Source organism: Scyliorhinus canicula, chromosome 15 (assembly GCF_902713615.1).
Source record: "Scyliorhinus canicula chromosome 15, sScyCan1.1, whole genome shotgun sequence".
In the NCBI taxonomy this organism is placed as follows: Eukaryota; Metazoa; Chordata; class Chondrichthyes; order Carcharhiniformes; family Scyliorhinidae; genus Scyliorhinus; species Scyliorhinus canicula.
In genome coordinates, this window is record NC_052160.1 from 62923843 (window position 1) to 62947899 (window position 24057).

The following is a 24057-nucleotide window of genomic DNA, read 5'->3' on the forward strand; positions in this document are numbered from 1 at the left end:
GGAGTAAATAAAAGGAGAAGATCCTAACCAACAAACCAACTCCTTAAACTGACCAATCTAAACAGTCTTGACAGACTCTCGTACCAGCCTCCCCGAACTGGTGCCGGAATGTGGCGACTAAGGGCTTTTCACAGTAACTTCATTTTAAGCCTACTTGTGACAACAAGCATTTTCATTTCATTTCATTTCAAACTGTGTATTATCATAAAAGACTGAAAGAAACAAGATTGAATTGAATTTTAATTTCTATAAACCATTCTTGAATCATAATTCTAACATTTTGTTTACTTTATGTAACAGAACCGAAACCAAAATGCTACAATGTTAATGATCCAGACTTGAACTCCACTGCTTGGTTCGCTCAATATCTGGGACTCTTTATGAATAACGTTTCAGCAACTGATCTTCAGTCTTTTGCCAGAAACGAATCAATAGTATGTGGCTTTCTGTTCACTATTAAGTTTTAACACATAAATGTATTTAGCACGGGGAAGAATTGACCTCTCCTCAATGACTGAGTTTTCTGCACATGCCACTGGGACTATTCTGAAGTTTAGACTGCCAACTAGTTTAATATTTCAAAGGGGTTGAAGTAATAGAATGTATTATTTTCACATGAAAATTGTAGCAATCTAGGAGACACGAAGAAAAAGGCTAAACAGGTTTATTTATACTCATAAAATGAAGCTGCTACCGCAGCGTACAACACGTCCGGGACAATTGGAATACCCGGTCTGGATCTGGGAGTGGTATTTAGGACTCAGCAACGAGTCCCAGCTGGGCGGGCCTCCGCTTGTTCCCATAGGAATCCGAACACTATGAGCCCCATCGGGAGATTGAGTAGTGATTCCTATGGTTCCCGTGAGGATTATCACAAAAATCTACTGTGAAAAATCTGTTAACCCAGCTCCAATAAATTGGTCAAAATCTTCATTAATATATGGGACAAATTGTTACAGTGTAATTTTGACCCATAATTGAAATTGCATTTGCACAAAGATTTATTAGATCACTAAAATTGTATGTTCAACAAACTTGCAAATGAAAGCTCTTTGGACCAATCTTCCTTGGTTTTTCAGTTCTTCTGAATCACTCTTGGGGCTTTAGACAGAAAATTGGAGCGGCGATCCCTTATGGTGGGTCTTCTTTGCCCACTTCCCAATTCACCCAATTCCAAGGAGACCCTTGACAATGAGCAGGAGGCTTATACCTAAAATAGGTGGAGTCACTGAAAAAAAACGTACTATGCGGAGTTGCATTCTAATGCCTCCTACGTCATAATCATTAGGGCGGCACAATGACACTGGTTAGCACTGCAGCCTCACAGCGGCAGGGAATACGGATTCAATTCCAACCTTGGGTGATTGTCTGGAGTTTGCATGTTCTCCTCGTGTCTGCGTGGGTTTCCTCCGGGTGCTCCAGTTTCCTCTCACAGTCCAAAGATGTGCAGTTTAGGTGGATTGGTCATGTTAAATTGCTCCTTAGTGTCCAAAGATTAAGTGGGGTTATGTGGTTGCAGGGATAGGGTGGAGGCCTAGTTGAGAGTGCTCTTTCGGAGAGTTGATGCAGATTCGATGGGTCGATTGGCCTACTTCTATACTGTAGGGATTCAATGATTCTAAGAATGGATTCATCCTGGGAAATTAGCCATTTGAGGTTGGCTAAGCTCCTCAGACCAGAGGATCAGAGAAAAGGCTTACAGCAAATTTTTCAGATATCCAGAAATATTTAATGATGCTGCAAGAAGACTGCTAGTGTTGGCAAGAATTCATGTCTTTAGCATTTATTACTTCTTGGTGAGCTCAGTCATATATGTAAGCAAACTAGAATCTCTAATCTAGAGGTGATGTCAGGGAAGGCAGTACAATGTTCCTCCTGCAGAATTTTGAGGTGAGGGACACCGTCAGTGTCCCTGCTGATTTCATCTGTGGGAAGTGCACCCAACTCCAGCTCCTCAAAAACTGTGTTAGGGACCTGGAGCTTGAGCTGGATGAACTTCGGATCATTCGGGAGGCAGAGGGGGTCATAGATAGGAGCTTCAGGGAAGTAGTTACACCAAAGACTGGAGATAGATGGGTAACTGTAAGAGGGACTGGGAAGAAGCAGTCAGTGCAGGGACCCCCTGCGGTCGTTCCCCTGAGTAACAAGTATACCGTTTTGGATACTTGTGTGGGGGACGACTTACCAGGGGTAAGCCATGGGGTACGGGCCTCTGGCACGGAGTCTGTCCCTGTTGCTCAGAAGGGAAGGGGGGAAAGGAGTAGACCATTAGTAATTGGGGACTCAATAGTCAGGGGCACAGATAGGAGATTTTGTGGGAGCGAGAGAGACTCACATTTGGTATGTTGCCTCCCAGGTGCAAGGGTACGTGATGTCTCGGATCGTGTTTTCCGGGTCCTTAAGGGGGAGGGGGAACAGCCCCAAGTCGTAGTCCACATTGGCACTAACGACATAGGTAGGAAAGAGGACAAGGATGTCAGGCAGGCCTTTAGGAAGCTAGGATGGAAGCTCAGAGCGAGAACAAACAGAGTTGTTATCTCTGGGTTGTTGCCCGTGCCACGTGATAGTGAGATGAGGAATAGGGAGAGAGAGCAATTAAAACACATGGCTACAGGGATGGTGCAGGCGGGAGGGATTCAGATTTCTGGATAACTGGGGCTCTTTCTGGGGAAGGTGGGGCCTCTATAGACAGGATGGTCTACATCTGAACCTGAGGGGCACCAATATCCTGGGGGGGGGAGATTTGTTAGTGCTCTTTGGGGGGGGTTTAAACTAATTCAGCAGGGGCATGGGAACCTGGATTGTAGTTTTGGGGTACGGGAGATTGAGAGTATAGAGGTCAGGAGCACAGATTTGACTTCGCAGGAGGGTGCCAGTGTTCAGGTAGGTGGTTTGAAGTGTGTCTACTTCAATGCCAGGAGTATACGAAATAAGGTAGGGGAACTGGCAGCATGGGTTGGTACCTGGGACTTCGATGTTGTGGCCATTTCAGAGACATGGATAGAGCAGGGACAGGAATGGTTGTTGCAGGTTCCGGGGTTTAGGTGTTTTAGTAAGCTCAGAGAAGGGGGCAAAAGAGGGGGAGGTGTGGCGCTGCTAGTCAAGGACAGTATTACGGTGGCGGAAAGGATGCTAGATGGGGACTCTTCTTCCGAGGTAGTATGGGCTGAGGTTAGAAACAGGAAAGGAGAGGTCACCCTGTTGGGAGTTTTCTATAGGCCACCTAATAGTTCTAGGGATGTAGAGGAAAGGATGGCGAAGATGATTCTGGAAAAGAGCGAAAGTAACAGGGTAGTTGTTATGGGAGACTTTAACTTTCCAAATATTGACTGGAAAAGATATAGTTCGAGTACATTAGATGGGTCGTTCTTTGTACAATGTGTGCAGGAGGGTTTCCTGACACAATATGTTGACAGGCCAACAAGAGGCGAGGCCACATTGGATTTGGTTTTGGGTAATGAACCAGGCCAGGTGTTAGACCTGGAGGTAGGTGAGCACTTTGGAAACAGTGACCACAATTCGGTGACCTTTACGTTAGTGATGGAAAGGGATAAGTATACCCCGCAGGGCAAGAGTTATAGCTGGAGGAAGGGCAATTATGATGCCATTAGACATGACTTAGGATGTGTAGGTTGGAGAAGTAGGCTGCAAGGGTTGGGCACACTGGATATGTGGAGCTTGTTCAAGGAACAGCTATTGCATGTTCTTGATAAGTACGTACCAGTCAGGCAGGGAGGAAGGGGTCGAGCGAGGGAACCGTGGTTTAGCAAAGAAGTGGAATCTCTTGTTAAGAGGAAGAAGGAGGCCTATGTGAAGATGAGGCGTGAAGTTTCAGTTGGGGCGCTTGATAGTTACAAGGAAGCGAGGAAGGATCTAAAGAGAGAGCTAAGACGAGCAAGGAGGGGACATGAGAAGTCTTTGGCAGGTAGGATCAAGGAAAACCCAAAAGCTTTCTATAGGTATGTCAGGAATAACAGAATGACTAGGGTAAGAGTAGGGCCAGTCAAGGACAGTGGTGGGAAGTTGTGTGTGGAGGCTGAGGAGATAAGCGAGATACTAAATGAATACTTTTCGTCAGTATTCACTCAGGGAAAATATAATGTTGTGGAGGAGAATGGTGAGACCCAGGCTATTAGAATAGATGGCATTGAGGTGCGTAGGGAAGAAGTGTTGGCAATTCTGGACAAGGTGAAAATAGATAAGTCCCCGGGGCCTGATAGGATTTATCCTAGGATTCTCTGGGAAGCCAGGGAAGAGATTGCTGAGCCTTTGGCTTTGATTTTTATGTCATCATTGGCTACAGGAATAGTGCCAGAGGACTGGAAGATAGCAAATGTGGTCCCTTTGTTCAAGAAGGGGAGTAGAGATAAACCCGGTAACTATAGGCCGGTGAGCCTCACGTCTGTTGTGGGTAAAGTCTTGGAGAGGATTATAAGAGATACGATTTATAATCATCTAGATAGGAATAATATGATTAGGGATAGTCAGCATGGTTTTGTGAAGGGTAGGTCATGCCTCACAAACCTTATCGAGTTCTTTGAGAAGGTGACTGAACAGGTAGACGAGGGTAGAGCAGTTGATGTGGTGTATATGGATTTCAGTAAAGCGTTTGATAAGGTTCCCCACGGTCGTCTATTGCAGAAAATACGGAGGCTGGGGATTGAGGGTGATTTAGAGATGTGGATCAGAAATTGACTAGTTGAAAGAAGACAGAGGGTGGTGGTTGATGGCAAATGTTCAGTATGGAGTTCAGTTATGAGTGGCGTACCACAAGGATCTGTTCTGGGGCCGTTGCTGTTTGTCATTTTTATAAATGACCTAGAGGAGGGCACAGAAGGTTGGGTGAGTAAATTTGCAGACAACACTAAAGTCGGTGGAGTTGTAGACAGTATGGAAGGATGTTGCAGGTTACAGAGGGACATAGATAAGCTGCAGAGCTGGGCTGAGAGGTGGCAAATGGAGTTTAATGTAGAGAAGTGTGAGGTGATTCACTTTGGAAAGAATAACAGGAATGCGGAATATTTGGCTAATGGTAAAATTCTTAGCAGTGTGGATGAGCAGAGGGATCTCGGTGTCCATGTACATAGATCCCTGAAAGTTGCCACCCAGGTTGATAGGGTTGTGAAGAAGGCCTATGGTGTGTTGGCCTTTATTGGTAGAGGGATTGAGTTCCGGAGCCATGAGGTCATGTTGCAGCTGTACAAAACTCTGGTACGGCCGCATTTGGAGTATTGCGTACAGTTCTGGTCGCCTCATTATAGGAAGGACGTGGAAGCTTTGGAACGGGTGCAGAGGAGATTTACCAGGATCTTGCCTGGTATGGAGGGAAAATCTTATGAGGAAAAGCTGATGGACTTGAGGTTGTTTTCATTAGAGAGAAGAAGGTTAAGAGGTGACTTAATAGAGGCATACAAAATGATCAGAGGGTTAGATAGGGTTAGATATAGGACAGACGTCAGAGGTAGGTTTTTTACGCAAAGAGTGGTGAGGCCGTGGAATGCCCTACCTGCAACAGTAGTGAACTCGCCAACATTGAGGGCATTTAAAAGTATATTGGATAAGCATATGGATGATAATGGCATAGTGTAGGTTAGATGGCCTTTAGTTTTTGACTTCCCATGTCGGTGCAACATCGTGGGCCGAAGGGCCTGTACTGCGCTGTATCGTTCTATGTTCTATGACACAGAAAAATAGAACGGTGCTGAAACAATTCAGGAGGCCTGGCAGTATCTGTGGAGAGAGAAAGAGAGTTAATGTTTCAAATCCAATATGACTTCTTCAAACTCTGCTTGACATGACAATTACAGACTGGCAGTGCAAGCAAAGTATTGGGTGGCTGGGATTGATGATGTGAATTGATAGGGGTGGTTAAAATTACAAAGCAATGCGACAAGTCCCAAAATCATGTTTTTTCCTTTTGTTAAATATTACTGAATTTTATTGCATCACTTAGATTACAGAGCATATATATCATAAATAGACTATTTCTAGGGCAGCACGGTGGCACAGTAGTTAGCAGAACTGCCTCACGGTGCCGAGGTTCCAGGTTCAATCCTGGCTTTGGGACACTGTACGTGTGGAGTTTGCACATTCTTCCCGTGTTTGCGTGGGTTTCACCCCCACAACCCAAAGATGTGCAGGCTAGGTGAATTGGCCATGCTAAATTGCCCCTTAATTAGAAAAAATTAATTGGATACTTTAAATTTGTTTAAAAATGTTTTTTTAAATGAATAGCTTATTTCTAATTGGGAGAAGCTATTGAATGAGAGGCACAAGCATGAGATTAAATGTAAGAGATTTACGACAGAGAAGAATGTATTTCTTTTATAAATTGTGCGGCGATGTAATGCATGTGAGGGAAACGGTAGCATTGTAGTAATGTTTCTGTACTCTCATCCAGAGACCTGTCCTAATGCTCTGGAACGATAAGTTCAAATCCCATTTTGGCAGCTAGGGGAGTTTAAATGTAACAAATAAATCTGGAATAAAATGCTAGACTCGGTCATGGTGACCACGAAAATGCTGATGGTTATAAAAAAAATTAGTTAACTAACATTCTTCAGGGACAGAAATGTGCTGTCCTTACCTGGTCTCGCCTACATGTCCCTCCAAATCCAGAACAGCTTGGTTGATTCTTAGTTGCCCACTGAAAAGGCATAGCGGATCACACACTTGTGTCAAATCACTGCAGAAGTAAAAACACTCCTTGTATCCACACCCCCTGGACTGCAGCCCTTCTAGAACACAGCTCATCACCGCTTCTCAGGGTTAATAAGGGATGTGGAAAATCATAGAAACCATAGAATCCCTACAGTACAGAAGGTGGCCATGCAGCCCATCTAGTCTGCACCGACCCTCCAAAAGAGCACCCTACATAGGCTCCGTCCCATACCCGTAACCCCACCTAACTGTTGGACATTTTGGGGCAATTTATCATGGCCAATCCACCTAACCTACACATCTTTAGACGAGAGGAAACCGAAGCACTCAGAGGAAACCCACACAGACACAGGGAGAATGTGCATACTCCACACAGTCACCCCAGGTCTGTATTAAACCCAGGTCCCACTGCTAACCACTGTGCCACCGCGCTGCCCCAAATGTGCTGGCCTTGCCAGCAACACTTACATCCCAAGAACAAATTTAAAGAAAAATCATCTCATGACTGAAGAAGCAATCATGTCAAGAATAAAGTAAATAAGGGCGGCATTTGGCCCAGTGGTTAGCACTAGGACTGTGGTGCTGAGGACCTGGGTTCGAATGAGGACCCGTGTTCGAATCCCGGCCCTGGGTCACTGTCCGTATGGAGGTTGCATATTCTCGCCATGTCTGCATGGGTTTCACCCCTATAACCCAAAGATGTGCAGGTTAGGTGCATTGACCAGGCTAAATTGCCCCTTAATTGGAAAAAAATTGGGTACTCTAAATTTATTTTTAAAAATTAAAAAAAGAATAAAGTAAATACATGGTTGAAGGAAATAAGGATAAAGGGATATTAAAACAAAGCATACATATGGAAGTAGGATCACTGCTCTTATAGAGGCAAAACATCAACATTTAGTGGTAGGACCAAATGACCTGTTTCACTTTTATAATTTCTATGATTGCTGTGGCAAGTAAGTTTGAATGCAACATTATTCTGCTCCACATTAGTGCTGAAGATTATCAGTTCTAAATGTTTAATTTTGATATATGTGGAAATAGGGAAGTTTTTGTGATAAAATAAAATCCATAATTTGTGGTAAATTCTTTCTCATTGTGTCAATCTGCCTTGTGCAGCTTCAAGATTTTGCAGAAAACCGTGAAAACCAACTACTGGTAGCAAATTTGACATTACCCACTGAGATATCAAAGCTCTATGTTAATTTCCTGGTGAACAACAACCCAAATGTTGATATCTTGAGGTATGTATTCAATGTATAATACATTTGTCCAATTATTCATTAAAATAATTGAATATAGTTTGAAAATATGCCCGTTTTTCACATTCGCTCAGAAAATGTTTTACAGCTTCAGTTTCTGCTGCTAGCAGTTATCAATACGATCTTTATCTGATTATTTGATAGCAGGGCATTCCCATTTTCCTTCATAACTACACAGTGGAGGTTTGTAAAGCAATCATTCTTCTCATTACCTATTTTCAACTAATGACATTAAAGTCCACACTGAGCTGCAAGTAATGAAGTACATATCATTGTTTCAATTCACAGAAGGTCATTGCAACTTTTAAAATATAGTGGGCGGAATTCTCCATTTTCTGTTGCGCCGTGCTCCCACCGGCAGCGAGATTCTCCTTCCAGCCAGCCGATCAATGGGATTTCTCATTGTGGGCAGACCCACGCCGTTGGGAAATCCCCGGGCGTGGGTGTGCTGCCGCGTAACAGAGAATTTCAACAGCGGAGAATGCAGCCCAATATGTTATTGCTCAATTCATGGGGAGAGGGCATCATAAAGCTATTATTTGTTGGGTTGGGTCGGATTACAATATGACAATTGGTAAAGTTACACATGATGTGGTCTGTATTTGCAGCTGATATTTGTATTGGACAATTGGGCTTGATACTTTATATTAAAAGTTGCATTGCAGACCACAGAATTAAAGTTTAGTTATCTGTGTATTATTCAGGGAAATATATGCATACGAACAAGCAAACTCAGAGTAGGCAGGCAACTTGGCCCCTCGAGCCTGCCCCACCATTCAATAAGACCAATACTGATCTGATTGTAAACTCGTTCCTGCCACACCTAATAATCTTATAGCCTCTTGCTTATCGAGAATCTAACTACCTGTTCCATAAAAAATTCAAAGTCTCTGCTACCATTGCCTTTTGAGGAAGAGTTCTAAAGGCTTAATACTCTCTGAGATAAAACAAAATTATCCTCATCTCTCTCTGTAAATGGGTGACCTTTTATTTTTAAACTCTGACCCCCTAGTTCTAGATTTTCCCAGAAGTGGAAACATCCCCTTCACACGCACCCTGTCAATAGCCCTCAAGATTTTATTTGTTTCAATCAAGTCGCCTCTTACTTGTAAATTCCAGCAGACACAAACCTAGTCTGTCCAACCTTTCCATATAGGCCAACCCTCTAATTCCAGGTATTAGTCTAGTAAATCTCCTCTGATCTGTTGCAAACACATTTACATTCTTCCTTAAAATAAGGTGACCAATACTGCACACAGTATTCCAGGTATGGAGCACGGTTTTCCCACCGTGTTGCTCCCTCGGCCGATCCCATTGCATCGAGAGCATCGCGGGAGACCCCAACAAGGGTTTTGTGCCCAGCACAAAGCCCCCGCCGGAGTCATCGGTCTGCGATGCTCAGCCCGATCCAGATGATGATATTTAAATGAGCAATCTAGTTAGTGTAAATATTTTTTTGAAAGACCATGGGCTCGATTCTCCGCCATCAGGATGCTCCATTTTACCGGCAGCCCGGGGGTTTCCCGACAGCGTGGGGCTGCCCCACAATGGGAAACCCCATTGACCAGCCAGCGAAACGGAGCATCCCGCCGGCATGCTGAACCAGAAATCTGGCGGGACAGAGAATCCAGCTGCATAAGATTGTAAGACCATAAGACGTAGGAGCAGAAGTAGGCTACTTGACCCATCCAATCTGCTGTGCCTTTCAATCAGATCATGGCTGATCTGATATAATCCTCAATTCCACTTTCCCACCTTATCCCCCTAACTCTTTATTCCCTTACTGAATAAAAAGCTGTCTATCTCAGCCTTGAACATACTTAATTACCCAGCCTCTACAGTCCTCTATGATAAAGAATTCCACAGATTCACTGTCCCCCGATAGAAGAAATTCCTCCTCATCCCTGCTTAAATGAGTGACCCTTGACTCTGAGATAATGATGTGGAGATGCCGCCGTTGGACTGGGGTGGGCATAGCACGAAGTCTTAGAGCACCAGGTTAAAGTCCAACAGGTTTGTTTCCAATCACTAGCTTTCGGAGTGCCGCTCCTTCCTCGGATGAATGAAGAGGTGGGTTCCAGAAACACATATATAGACAATGTCAATGATGCAAGACGATACTTTGATTGCAAGTCTTTGTAGGTAATTAAATCTTTACAGGTCCAGATGGAGTGACTAGAGAGAGAGATAATCACAGGTTAAGTAGGTGTGAATTGTCTCAAGCCACGACAATTGGTAGGATTTTGCAAGCTCAGGCCAGATGTTGGGGGAGGGGGGGCTGAATGTAATGCAACATGAATCGTAGGTCCCGGTTGAGGCCGTACTCATGTGTGAGGAACTTGGCTATCAGTTTCTGCTCGACGATTCTGTGTTGTCGCATGTCCTGAAGGCCGTCTTGGAGAACGCTTACCCGAAGATCAGAGGCTGAATGCCCTTGATTGCTGAAGTGTTCACCGGCTGAGATTATGCCCTCGGGTGCTAGACTCTCCCACAAGAGGAAATATTCTCTCAGCATCTATGCTGTCATGCCTCTATATGTCTCAATAAGGTCACCTCTCATCTTCCAAACTGCAATTAGTACAAGCCCAATCTACTCAACCTTTCTTCATAAAAAAATTCCTCCATTCCCGGGGTTAATCTAGTGACCCTTCTCTGGACTGCCTTCAATGGCAGTATATCTTTCCTCAGGTAAGGAGAACAAAGCTATTCACAGTATTCAACCTTTGGCCTAACTAGCGCCTTGTATAGTTTTGATAGGACATCCGGCCTCTGTGTGGAGTTTGTTTGTTCGCCCCGTGTCTGAGTGGGTTTCCTCTGGATGCTCCGGTTTCCTCCCACATTCCAAAGATGTGCAGATTGGGTGGATTGGCCAGGCTAAATTGCCCCATGTGCAGGGATGTGCTGGTTAGGTTCTGAGTTACAGGGATAGGGTGGGGTACAGACTTGATGGGTCTGAATGGCCATCTTCTGCACTGCAAGGATCCTATCCCTTGTTTTACGCTCCATTCTCTTTCAAATAAAGGCCAACATCTAGAAATAGCAGTTTCTCAGTAACTACAATGTAGTATATTTGTGATTCCTGTTAAATGTATACATGTAGAGTCCTGATAATTTGTGGTTCTGAAAAATTTATCAATAATCTAAAACATTTTCTTGTAGCATTCCAGGCTCTCTCATTTGCTTCACTGCTGACACAGCGGCATTTCAATCCTTGAATGGACAGAAAACATTGACTGTTATTGAAAGAATAAACCAAGTTTGTGAGTTCAGCCCAACATCCAACGCAACAAGTGACACATTACCTCAAATAACTGATGAACAGTTCAAGGTAAGAGGAAAAAAATCATCTTCAAAAGCTCGAGTGAAAAGGTAATTTTGCTTATACCACTGTGCAGGTGAACAAGCCACATGTATACATGTTGTGTAAAATGATCATGATCAAACCGTTGGAGGCTTTCTACTTTCACTTAGTACTACACATGATTGATTTTCTCAGGATGGGATGGGAGAGAGAGAAAGCTGAAGTAATTTTTCTTTTGGCAGTTGTACAATTTGGAGAACTAGTATCCTTGCTTCTGAGCTGGCGGCTCCAGGTTCAATGGCAAAAGGATATATGTTCATAATGTGGCCAAAGAGGTTGGGTGGTGACAGACTAGCAATCTGTCACAGGAAATTCTAGCTATGGGACATGAATATGTGCTCTTTCTGCCTCAATGTACCTGCAGGCACCGGAAGAAATGATCAATTGTACAAATTGGTGATATTGGATCAGCTGCCTGTTAAACATCTCTCCTGATTTTAGTTTTAATTAAAGTCAGTGTAGCCTGGCCTAGTCAATATCATGTGTTTGTACAATTACCCAAGGCCAAAATTATCCCAGAGATAGCCATACACTTACAGTATGCCTTCAATGCCAGAGACATTGGGCAGGATTTTCTAACCACCTGCCACTGGGATCATCTAGTGCCCGCTAAAGTCAGTGGACTTTTGGCTTGGCCACTGAATCTCCCATTGCAGGTTCTGCCATGATGAAGCCAGAAAATCCCGGCCTATACTTTTTCCAAAAACAACTGAGAATCAAATATTGGAGAGTAAAGTGAGCTCAGTCCCAATACAACTTGCCAATTCCTTATTTAATAATCTGTCATTTGCAATAAACATTAGAAGGTGATACCTATTATATACTCGCTGCTGATCTATGTTAAAGTAAAACGTCAAGGTGATCTAGTAATTGCCGTCCTTTGGTAAAGGTTGTACAAGTTCCTGGATAACAATGTTGCAGATTTTTGATTAACTTGTAGCTAGACCATTTCAGAGTAAAGTCTGGAAGGGCTTTTCATAGAAAGGTGGTAGAGATGTAGAACTCTCTTCCCAGAAGGCTGGGTTAATTACATTTTTTAAGTCTAAGATGAATTAATTGGAATACCCTACTCCATATTTGCTGTTATTTGAGCAATAAATCCTACAAGTGATGGCAAAAACTGAGGAACTAATGGAACAGTTCCCTGATGTATTTTCTGCTTTGTTGCTTACCTACATGAAGGTTAGAATTTAGCTCAGTGTCAGTGAATGACTACAGAAAACATTTTTAAACAAGTGTAAGAAAGAAATACAGGGCCGTAACTTCCGGGCTCCCCAGCATCGGGTAATCTCTCTTGGAACTTCCCCGGTAGGCATTTGCATGGCCTGTCAAGAAGTGCTGACTCCCGCTAGGTAATTGCACTGCACTGGGAAGCATCCAAAAATAGTTTTTTTTAAAAACCCAGACCAACTCTCCCTGGCACTGCCCCCCCCCCCCCCCCTCCCCAATGCCGACCCCTAGTGGACTCCACAAAATTTGACTAACCACATGGTATTCCCAACCCCCCCCCCCATGGGATTACCCCACCTCTAACCCGACCCATCCACTGGTGTAAGATCCCCTTTCTGACCTGATCCACCCCCGATATCTGAAACCCCCACCCACCCACCCACCTCCCTGGCCGCCAATCCCCATACCCATCAATGTCTGATCCTCCCATACCCACCTCGGCATCAGATGCACGCCATCCCTACCACAGTCTCTGAACCCCGCCATCCGTTCCAATCTTCTACCTCTTCTGACCTCTGACCCTCCTCATGCCCCCACCCTCCAATTTCCCTGATTCCCCTCAACTCGGCAACATTTGACCTGAAACCCTACCGAAGTCCAACCCCCTCCCACATCCCCAAATCTTATCCACTTTCTTTCTCCAGGTCCTGTTATTTTCGGTCAGACCTTTAAATTTACCTGCTTTGTGGCACCTAATGCAGTAAAAAGGGGGCTGTGTCCTTCAATCTGACTCCCTTAGACGTTGATGCCGGGCTTCGGAGATTGCCAGGATCTTGTCCAGCCTCAAACGAAAGGTTGGGAGGGATAGGCACAGATTAATTTGGCGGAGGTAAGTGGCACAGAGTGGAAATCTGATGCCGATTGCCACTCCGAGCAAATTATGGAGTTAAAATGAAGAATTCCCAAGGGACAGTTTACAACCAACAACCAGATAAAAATAAATCTGATATTAAATTCTTTGTGATCCCTTTGTAACACCTCCTTCTAAATACCCTAGTGTGGGTTTGGGCCTTCTTAACTGGTGATCAGAGGAGATTCATAAAGGTGTTGGAAAATAGCAAATCAATCCTTGTCATCTTTTGCATTGATACCAAAGTTAGTTGAACCAAATGCTGCATTCTAATCTTTGGCATATCTGCCACATTTCTGTTCAAAGAGTCTCTCGTTTTAATGACATTTCCTTTTCTTAATTCTTGCAGCTCTCTAAATCATTAGTGAGTAAAATTGACAATTTTTCAGTCAGCACTTTGAACAATTTGAAACAAACAGCTTTTGGAATGTCAGTGTCACAGATTGAAGAAACTGCTCCGAACAATTTCAAGGGAGCTCTGACAAGTTTGAGTAATGTCAGAGGATGGAAACTTGGCCAAACCAGAACCATTGTGTCCAAGTTATCTAGTAGTGGTTTGGAGGTAAGATCTGAGTAAACAGGAAACAAAAGTTTTGTAATCGTATTCAACGCTGAAATGTACTGTACAGAGAATGAGCTGTATTTTGAGTGATATCTAGTACACTTACAAAAAGTAGTTTGATGCATTGAGAAATTCTCAGCTGTAGTGTTATGGGATTTTCTAATCAGTTTAAAAAAAAATATTTTGTGGGATTCTCCGCTGGCTGATGCCAAAATTGCAAAACTCGATTGGGCGGAGAATCGGTTCTGATTCCAAAATTGCGGCGGATGCCGATTTGACAGCAAATGTTTTTTTTCTACGTGACCTCAACAGCAGCATCAATGCAGTCCGGAACACATGTACAGTAAACACCATTTGGATGTCATTAGCGGGCCTGACCTGATATTCTCCGGAAGGTGGGGGGGGGGAGAAAACGACAGTGTTAGATAGTCCTATGCATGCAGCACAGGGTGTGGGTAGCTGGTGGCCTCAGTGGCCATGGTGGCTGGTATGGGTGCTGGCATGTGGGGCAGGGTGGGGGTTCAGTTGCCCTCTGGATGGAGGGATGTCAGGTTTCAGGTGTGTGGGATGGAGTTTGTGACAGGGGCACAGCACTGCCTACTCACCCTGGCTGCCCTTAGGAGGTCGTGTAGTTTTCTAGGCAATGCTGGCCGGTTCCGACAGTTGCTCACAGCCTCTGCCACCTGAACCCAGGCACGGCGAATGGCAGTGGCTGGTAGCCCCCTTCCTGGGCCGGAAGCACAGGGTCATATGCCTCTCCTCCATGGCATCCAGGAGGGTCTCGAGCTCTGTGTCTGTGAAACGTGGGGGCCACGCATCTTACTGCCATCTTGTTGGCTAGGATGGTGTGTGTGGGGAGTGAAGTGTGTTTCTGCGGCTGCAGTTTGTCAGCCTCCTTGGTATCAATCGCACAACTGCGAATCCCACATCTTGGGCGCGATTCTCTGCTCCCTACACCGGGTGGGAGAATCGCGGGGGGTCCAGGCGAATCACGACACGCCGCCCTGGCACCCCCCACGATTCTCCCACTCCCCCCAAAATGGCGTGTCGCGGAATCGCCGGTCGCCGTTTTTCACGCCGACCGGCGATTCTCCGGCCCGGATGGGCCGAGCAGCCTGACATACCCAACCTGTTCACGCCGGCGGCAACCACACCTGGTCGCTGCCGGCGTGAACATAGCGGGAAAGGTAAGTTTGGGGCCTGTGAGGGGTGGAGAGGCGATCGAGCACCACGGCCGTGCTCGGGAAGGGACTGGCCCGCGATCGGTGCCCACCGATCGTCGGGCCAGCGTCTCCAAGAGACGCACTCTTTCCCCTCCGCCGCCCCGCAAGATCAAGCCGCCACGTCTTGCGGGGCAGCGGAGGGGAAGACTGCAACCGCGCATGCGCGGGTTGGAGCCGGCCAACCTGCGCATGCGCGGCTGACGTCACTTAGGCGCCGCCGTCGTGTCATTCTCGGCGCGCCACTTTGACGCAAGCGTCAAGGCCCGGCGACCGAGTTTCTTTAAATGCCACTCCTAGTCCCCGGGGGGGGGGGGGGGGGGGGGGGGGGGGGGGGGATAGAGAGCGAGGAGCGGCCTCCGTCGCCGGCGTGAAACTTGGCCGGAGAATCGGCATCGGAGAATCGCACCCTTTTTCTCATTGGAATCAATTGTGTTCCACGTGGTGCTGGTGCTAGCCCCTTAACAATAGCTGAACCAGTCCAGGTGCGGTGCCAGTTTTGCTGTCGTGGAAGTCCACAAATTCTGCGTTGTCGTCAACACTTAGTCTCAGAAACTGAGGATTCTGCCCATATTCTTTCACAAGGTGTGCAGGGAGTCAGCATTTATTACCCACACCTTTGAAAAAAAGGAAGGGGAGGGGTATCTTGTTAACTGGATTCAGTTTATTTGTCAGAAAATTTCTGGCAATATGAGACTTGGTGACCTAAACCTCTGGCTATTGTTGCAACATATTTCTCGTCTACTACTCTTCGAGAGTTGATCAGAAAGCTGATGCCAGCCAGCTCACTAATTAAAAAGAGGGTTTTGAGGTGCTTGTGTCAGGGTGCAGTGATCAGGAAGGCTGAGGAAGTCTAAAGTTTGATGTGGACTTGGAGATGCAATCCTTCTGTTCCAGGTTCCACAAAATAGAAACCATTCCTGGAGGCCCTCTGCAGCTTCCTAACTCACTTCATACTGGTTTTCACCTGGCGGGAAAGCTGACATGGCTTGCCTGTTTGGCTCAAAGTTAAAATTGCTGTCAGTGTCTATTTGAAAGCTTTGAATTTATTTTTTCATTTTTCTTTTTATTAGTTCAATAACAAAAACATTCTGATCCGTCTTGGAACCTTGGTGGCTGGTGTTCCAAGCAATGTATTTCAAAGTACTGAACCCACAATTCTTGCTGATGTGACCTCCAGCCCTACTTTTGTCAGAAATATTCTAGAAGCACCACAAACAACACAGCAGATTATTGTTTTGAAGGTGAGCATAATATGTCTTAATGGCATCAGAAATTTCAAATTAAATTAGGGGCTGGTTTAGCACAGGGCTAAATCGCTGGCTTTGAAAGCAGGCCAGCAGCACGGTTCAATTCCCGTACCAGCCTCCCCGAACAGGCACCAGAATGTGGTGACGAGGGGCTTTTCACAGTAACTTCATTTGAAGCCTACTTGTGACAATAAGCAATTTTCATTTCATTTCATCTCAAATCTAGTTACTATTGCTGCCTGTATTTGCACATTGTTACATCGTGGCTGGGAAACTATAACAGTATTGATCCCGAACTCCTGCTTAGAGAGTGCACTGAATTTCTCAAATTAAACTTTTTTATTCCTGTCTAGGTTTTGCAGACTGAAACTGATCCTTCAAGAAGAGTGAGGAAGATTCCAAATAAGCTAGTCAAAGAGATCCCATCAGTGTTACTGACCTCAGAACTAAGTCTTAATGATGTCAATAATAAACCATGGGTGCCCAGTCAGGTAAGTGATCATATTCTTCAGTTGCGAAGCTGACACATAGAAGAAACATGTTGAAATTTTTTATCACAATAGTCACATGTGCAACATTCTCCTTGCTAGTCTGTGTGATGTAAGTATTTTCTTTGGCCAGTGTGAGAAAATCAGAACCAAGCTATGAGATGGATTTGTTGGAGTGAGTGATAGTGGGCCATTTTCCGAAGTGCCTCACATAAGGATTAAGTAGTTGATGAGTAAACCTGGAGTCAGAGACACAAAATATCAGGCTAGCTAGTATGAGTCTTTGTAGTGCTGAAGGTAGTTTCCTGTTCCACAACCGATGAAGAAACTAAGACTTGGAGCAACAGCTGCTGGAAAGTATTCTTTGGAAACAGGCATGAGATCTCATGCTTATTTTTCCAGGACTAAGTGCCAACAATGATTCAGTTCCAGAGAGGCAAACATCTGCATTTGAATATCAGTTTCTCCAACTTGAGGAACAGTAATTTTTATTTTTAGTTTGAAGAGTAGTATAATGTGTTCATGATATGGTAATGACTCCTATATTTTTGGGTGAATTATGCTGCTCACCATGCTTCACCTGGACCTCCTGGTATTTGCATAAAATGGGAGAACTCAAATACGTGCTTGCCAGTGGTTTTATGACTAACCAGCCTCTCCATTAGTTTGGATTGAAGAGTAGAATTTCTCAAGAGATCAGAATGGCTGGAAGTCAACACATATAGGGCTTGAGGATTGGAGCCAAGTCAACCATTTATTTGTGACAGACTCCCAATTTCCAATACCTAAACTAGGCAAGCACATGATCCTGCTGGGCATAATTAATTCTTGAACCGCCAGTTTGAACATCACATTGGCGCTTGTCCATGGAGATCCAGATACTTCCAACTCATTTCTAGATTAAATAAAAAACAATGCTCGAGGGACGAACTGCTCAAATGACTGAAGGCTTACCAGTACTCTGCTGTTGAGCTATGTGATTTTAGATTAGATTAAATTCCAACAGTACTTTTTTGCACAATTGATCCTCAAAATATGACTTCTCCAAATTGTACTAAAGCTCTGTAGATTTAGTTTAGTGAGCTGTGTTCCAATAGGGAGAGCGTGTAAGCTCCATATGGAACAAACAGAAATTGTACAGGAAGAAATGGAGCAGTTGTTTTGTTCAAACGTTCTTAAATTCATGATGGGTTTACCAAGTGCCAGAGAACCGGAAGGGAACTCCCTGTCGGTTCTGTGGAGGAGGTCCAATAGAATCAAATGCCTTAGTTTCAGGCTGAAACTGAAAAACTTGCCTCCCACGAGGCAGAGAGTGTGCAGGCCATCGCCCGGATGCAGCATCTCAGCCTTGATGAAAGTGACTATTTTGCGCGCTCTTCCCAGGGCCCCACGCATGCGCGATGCGAATGGGATAACAAAGCGACCAATCAACACACTGCGTAGGTGCGAATGTCTGCCAACCGCACTGCGCATGTGCGATGGCGCATGGAGCGTAACGATGTCACGACGTGTCCGAACTGTGGCACCGTGATGCCAACAGCATGTTCTATGTTCTATGTACAGCACGGACTACAGGATTCAGATCCTGGCAGTATCACAGATCTGGAGGATGATTGCCTGGAGCCACCCTGGCATGTGGGCATCATCACCACGCGTGAACATTCCTCGCCAACAGCATCACGAAGCCTGCCCATCCTCATTGTGGATTCTGCGAACGAATGGCGTGTGGTGATGCAAGTTAATCAATGCTCTATCCAATTCAAGCTGGACACAGGTGCTTCTGTCAATCTTCTTTCACAGGTGGATTTTAACCGCATCAAAAAGCCACCCAAGTTCCTTCCAGCAGCCTGCCAGCTCCTGGACTATAACAGCAACACCATCACAGCACTCGGATCCTGCCATCTGCTTGTCTCCAACAGAAGCGTTCACGCGAGGCTCAGGTTTAAAATCGTCAAGCCTGACAGGGCCTGACGGTGCGCGGTGGCAATGTCCAATTGGCTCTGGCACATGGCTGCCTGTGAGAGGACAGCCCTGTCCTGGGCCACGGATGACGTGTGCACATCAAGCCCCATGCCTTGCAGAACCTGACCAATGGCCAAAACCGTTGCACCCATTGCCTCCACTGCGGACGCCACGCATGCGGTGTCGGCCTGGGTGGCAGCCATGACCGGCACCAGTCCCTGCTCCTGGACGCGATGGACTCCTCCAACTATGTCTGTAGTTGCTGGAAGACGGCCGTCATCCCGTTGTCCACTCCCAGGGTTTCCAAATGCATCCCCGAATCCGAACCTCTCTAACACCTCCCACAAGTACCCCCACTCAACCCTATCAAAGGCCTTCTCCGCGTCCAATGCCACCACTATCTCCGCCTTCCCATCTACCGCCGGCATCATTATAACATTCAAGAGCCTCTGTATGTTAGTGTTCAGCTGCCTCCCCTTCACGAACCCCGTTTGATCCTCGTGGATAACCTGCGGCACACAGTCCTCTATCCTCGTGGCTAAGATCTTCGCCAACAGCTTGGCGTCTAGATTTAAGAGTGAGATCTGCCTATATGCCCCACACTGCAAGGGATCCTTGTCCCGCTTAAGGATCAAGGAAATCAGCGCCCGAGACATCGTCGGAGGCAGAGCCCCCCCTTCCCTTGCCTCGTTGAAGGTGCTAACCAACAGGGGGCCCAACAGGTCTGCATACATCTTATAGAATTCGACCGGGAACCCATCTGGCGCCTTCCCCGACTGCATGCTCCCTATCTCTTTGACCAGCTCCTCCAGCTCAACCGGCGCCCCCAGTCCCTCCACCTGTCCCTCCTCCACCCTCGCGAATCTTAACCGGTCCAAGAAGCGCCCCATCCCCCCCTCCTCCGCTAGGGGTTCGGACCGATACAGTTCCTCATAAAAGTCCCTGAAGACCCCATTAATGTCTAGGCCCTTTGCACCACATTCCCTCCCCTATCCTTAACTCCACCATGGGCGGCATGTGGCGCAGTGGTTAGCACTGGGACTGCGGCGCTGAGGACCCGGGTTCGAATCCCGTCTCCGGGTCACTGTCCGTGTGGAGTTTGCACATTCTCCCCATGTCTGCGTGGGTTTCACCCCCACAACCCAAAGATGTGCAGGTTAGGTGGATTGGCCATGCTAAATTGCCCCTTAATTGGAAAAAAAATAACTGGGTACTCTAAATTTTTTTAAAAAGAAAAAAAAACTCCACCAATCTCCCTGGCCGCATCCCGCTTACGGAGCTGGTGCGCCAGCATCCTGCTCGCCTTCTCCCCATATTCATACACTGCTCCCTGTGCCTTCCTCCACTGAGCTTCCGCCTTTCTGGTGGTCAACAAGTCGAACTCAGCCTGGAGACTACGCCGCTCCCTCAGCAATCTCTCCTCCGGAGCCTCTGTGTACCTCCGGTCCACCCTCACCATCTCCCCCACCAGTCTCTCCCTCTCTCTCTGCTCTCTCCTCTCCCTGTGGGCTCGAATGGAGATCAACTCGTCCCTAACCACCGCCTTCAGCCCCTCCCAGACCGTCCCCACCCGGACCTCCCCATTGTCATTGGCCTCCAGGTACCTCTCGATACATACTCAAACCCGCCCGCCCACCTCCTCGTCTGCCAGCAGCCCCACCTCCAAACGCCAAAGCGGGCGCTGGTCCCTCTCCTCCCCCAGCTCGAGGTCCACCGGGGCATGGTCAGAAATGGCAATCGCCGAATACTCAGCATCCTCCACCCTCGCAATCAGCGCCCTACTCATAACGAAAAAATCAATCCGGGAATAGGCCTTATGCACATGAGAGAAGTATGAAAATTCCCTGGCCCTCCATGGACCCACCCCTCCCATCTGGTTCATAAACCTCCTCAACACCTTAGCCGCCGCTGGCCTCCTCCCTGTCCTCGATCTGGATCGATCCAGTGCCGGGTCCAGCACCGTGTTAAAATCCCCCCCCCCATTATCAGGCCCCCGCCTCCAAATCTGGAATCCGGCCCAACATGCGCCGCATGAAACTCACATCGTCCCAATTCGGGGCGCATACATTGACCAGCACCACCCGCTCTCCCTGCAGCTTACCGCTTACCATCACATACCCCCTGCCGCTGTCTGCCACCACATTCGACGCCTCAAACGACACCCTCTTCCCCACCAGGATCGCCACCGCCCCGATTTTTTGCATCCAGCCCCGAATGAAACACCTGGCCTACCCATCCCTTCCTCAATCTAACCTGATCTGCCACCTTCAGGTGCGTCTCCTGAAGCATGGCCACATCCGCCTTCAGCCCCTTCAGGTGCGCAAACACGCGGCCCGTTTGACCGGCCCATTCAGTCCGCTCACATTCCATGTTATCAGCCGGATCAGGGGGCTACCTGCCCCCCTCCCCCGCCGACTAGCCATTACCCTTCCTCAGCCCGCGACGTGACCACGCCCCCCGCTCAGCCCGTTCCCCACGGCAGCAGACCCCCATCCCGACCCCTTCCACCTACTCCAGCTCCTTCTTGGCCATTCCAGCAGCAACCCGGTACCCCCCCCCCCCCCCAGCTAGGATCCCCCTAGCTGCGTTGCTCCCTCCATTGTACTCCCGCAAGTCAGCTGACTCCTGCTGACCCAGGCCACTCCTCCGACTCCTCCCAGCGTCGGGCTTCCCCTCCTCCCCAGTGTCCACCAGCAGGCTTTCCTCCTCCCCCTCCCGCTCTCAAGCGGGAAAAAAAACCCTGCTTCCCAGCTCTGGCCCCGCCCCCTTCAACCCTGAGCGCGGGAAAAAGCCCGCGCTTTCCACCTGCCCGACCCCACCTCCTCTACAGCAGCTCCCTTTACTGGCCCGGTCCCCTCACGGGGCCTCAACCCCCCTCCACACCATCAGCCCCCCACACTGCAGGTCTGCCCCCCTCCTTGAGCCCATCCAACAAACCCAAGCAGAAAACAGTGCCCCACCCAACCTGAAAACAACAAAGAACCAACATTAAACAGAGAACCCCCCCTCAAAATATAACACAGTTACATGCAGACCCCTGCACCCAGCCCTCAGTTTGAGTCCAACTTCTCGGCCTGCACAAAGGCCCACGTCTCCTCCGGGGACTCAAAGTAAAAGTGCCGGTCCTTGTAGGTGACCCACAAACGCGCCGGCTGTAGCATGCCGAACTTTACTCCCTTCCTGTGCAGCACCGCCTTCGTATGATTGTACCCGGCCCTCTTCTTTGCCATCTCCGCACTCCAGTCCTGGTAATTCCGCACCACCAGATTCTCCCACCTGCTGCTCCGCTCCTCCTTGGCCCACCTGAGCACACACTCCCGGTCAGCAAACCGGTGGAACCGCACCAGCACCGCCCGTGGCGGCTCATTCGGCTTGGGTCTTCTTGCCAATATTCGATGGGCCCCCTCCAGCGCCAGGGGCCCCTGAAAGGACCCAGCTCCCATCAGCGAATTTAACATGATGGCCATGTTAATTTAATTTAACATCATGTCTGACTCCTCCCAGCCCTTCCGGAAGGCCCAGGATCCGCAGATTTTTCCGCCTCAACCGATTCTCCATCTCCTCGAACCTCTCCTGCCATTTTGTATGGAGCGCCTCGTGCATCGCCACCTTCACCGGGAGGCCTAAGGTCTTGTCCTCTCTTTCGGAGGCCTTTTGCCGGATCTCTCGGATGGCCACCCCCTGGGCCGTCTGGGTCTCCAGCAGCTTGTCAATTGAAGCCTTCAATGGCTCCAGCAGCTCCGCTTTAAGCTCCCTGAAGCAGCGCTGGAGAGTCTCCTGCTGCTCCTGCGCCCACTGCCTCCATGCCTCCTGGTGGATAATGGGGAACCTGTGGATGTGGTATATTTAGACTCCCAGAAGGTGTTTGACAAGGTGCCGCATAAAAGATTGATCCAGAAGGTAAGATCGCAGGGGGTTAGGGATAGAATACTAGATTGGATTGAGGATTGGCTGACTGACAAAAAGTAGAGGGTCAGGTTAAATGAGTCCTTCTCTGGCTGGCAAACTGTAACTAGTGGGATTCTGCATGGTTCAGTCCTCGGACCTCAACTGTTTACAACCTATATAAATGATCTGCAAGCAGGGACAGAGTGTAACATAGCAAAATTTGTGGATGATACTAAAATAGGTGAGATAGCAGGCAGTGAAGAGGAGATACAGATTTTACAGACAGACATAGATAGACGAGGAGATTGGGCCAAAACTTGGCAGATGAAGTTTAATGTTGGTAAGTGTGAGGTGGGCCAAAAAATTAGACAGGCAAATTGTTATCTAAATGGAAAGCAGATTCAAAATGCATCTGGGCACAGGAATCTGGGTGTCTTTGTTCATGATTTGCAGAAAGTTTGTGTGCTGGTACAAAATGTAATAAGAAAGGCGAATGGAATGTTCATTGCAAAAGGACTGGAGCATAAAAGTAGAGAAGTATTGTTGCAATTGTACAGGGTGTTGGTGAGACCACATCTGGAGTATTGTGTCCAGTTTTGGTCTCCTTATTTGAGGAAGGATGTGGTGGCATTGGAAGCAGTTCAGAGGAGGTTCACCAGATTGATTCCGAGGATGATTGGGTTGCCGTACGAGGAGAGATTAATCAGGTTGGATTTATACTCACTGGAGTTTAGAAGGATGAGAGGGCATCTGATCGAGGTATATAAAATACTAAAAGGGATTGGTAAGTAAATGTAAACCAAGTGTTCCCCCTTGTGGAGCAAATTACAACAAGAGGTCACACATACGGGTTGAGAGGCGATAGATTTAAAACTGAGATGAGGCACTACTTCTCGCAGATGGTGGTGGCTTTGTGGAATTTGCTGCCCCATAGTGTGGTGGAGTCTGAATCATTAAATGGTTTCAAGAAGAAGATAAATATATTTCTGATTTTAAAAAATGGGTTAAAGGGATATGGGGAACAGGTAGGGAGGTGGCTTTGCGACCAGGAAGAGATCAGCCATGATCTGATTGAATGGCAGAGCTGGTTCGAAGGGCTGAAGGGCCAACTTCTGCTCCTAATTCTTATGCCAGTTCCAAAATGAGGGAGTTCAATTCAGTTTAGGACAATGCAGTGACTGTTGGCCTAACCACCCAATGTTTGTACTTGCTCAGTACCAATCTAAGTGCAATCATCACAAGTACCAATGAGTTTGTATAATTACACCATGCTTGTCCTTAGTTAACTGCATTAAATTACATGCCATTCTCCTTTACTAGTACA

The 24057-nt window shown here is 47.1% G+C and overlaps 1 protein-coding gene across 1 annotated transcript in view; it reads left to right on the forward strand.

Moving 5' to 3' along the window:
- The window catches only part of LOC119978154, a 512568-nt gene that overhangs the window by 357588 nt on the left and 130923 nt on the right, over window positions 1–24057 (forward strand). Inside the window, exons 123-128 of the mRNA XM_038819593.1 lie at window positions 301–434; window positions 7780–7904; window positions 11082–11250; window positions 13713–13925; window positions 16219–16389; window positions 16749–16886. Of these exons, the coding sequence (XP_038675521.1) occupies window positions 301–434; window positions 7780–7904; window positions 11082–11250; window positions 13713–13925; window positions 16219–16389; window positions 16749–16886 (950 nt within the window). The remainder of the gene's footprint in view (window positions 1–300; window positions 435–7779; window positions 7905–11081; window positions 11251–13712; window positions 13926–16218; window positions 16390–16748; window positions 16887–24057) is intronic.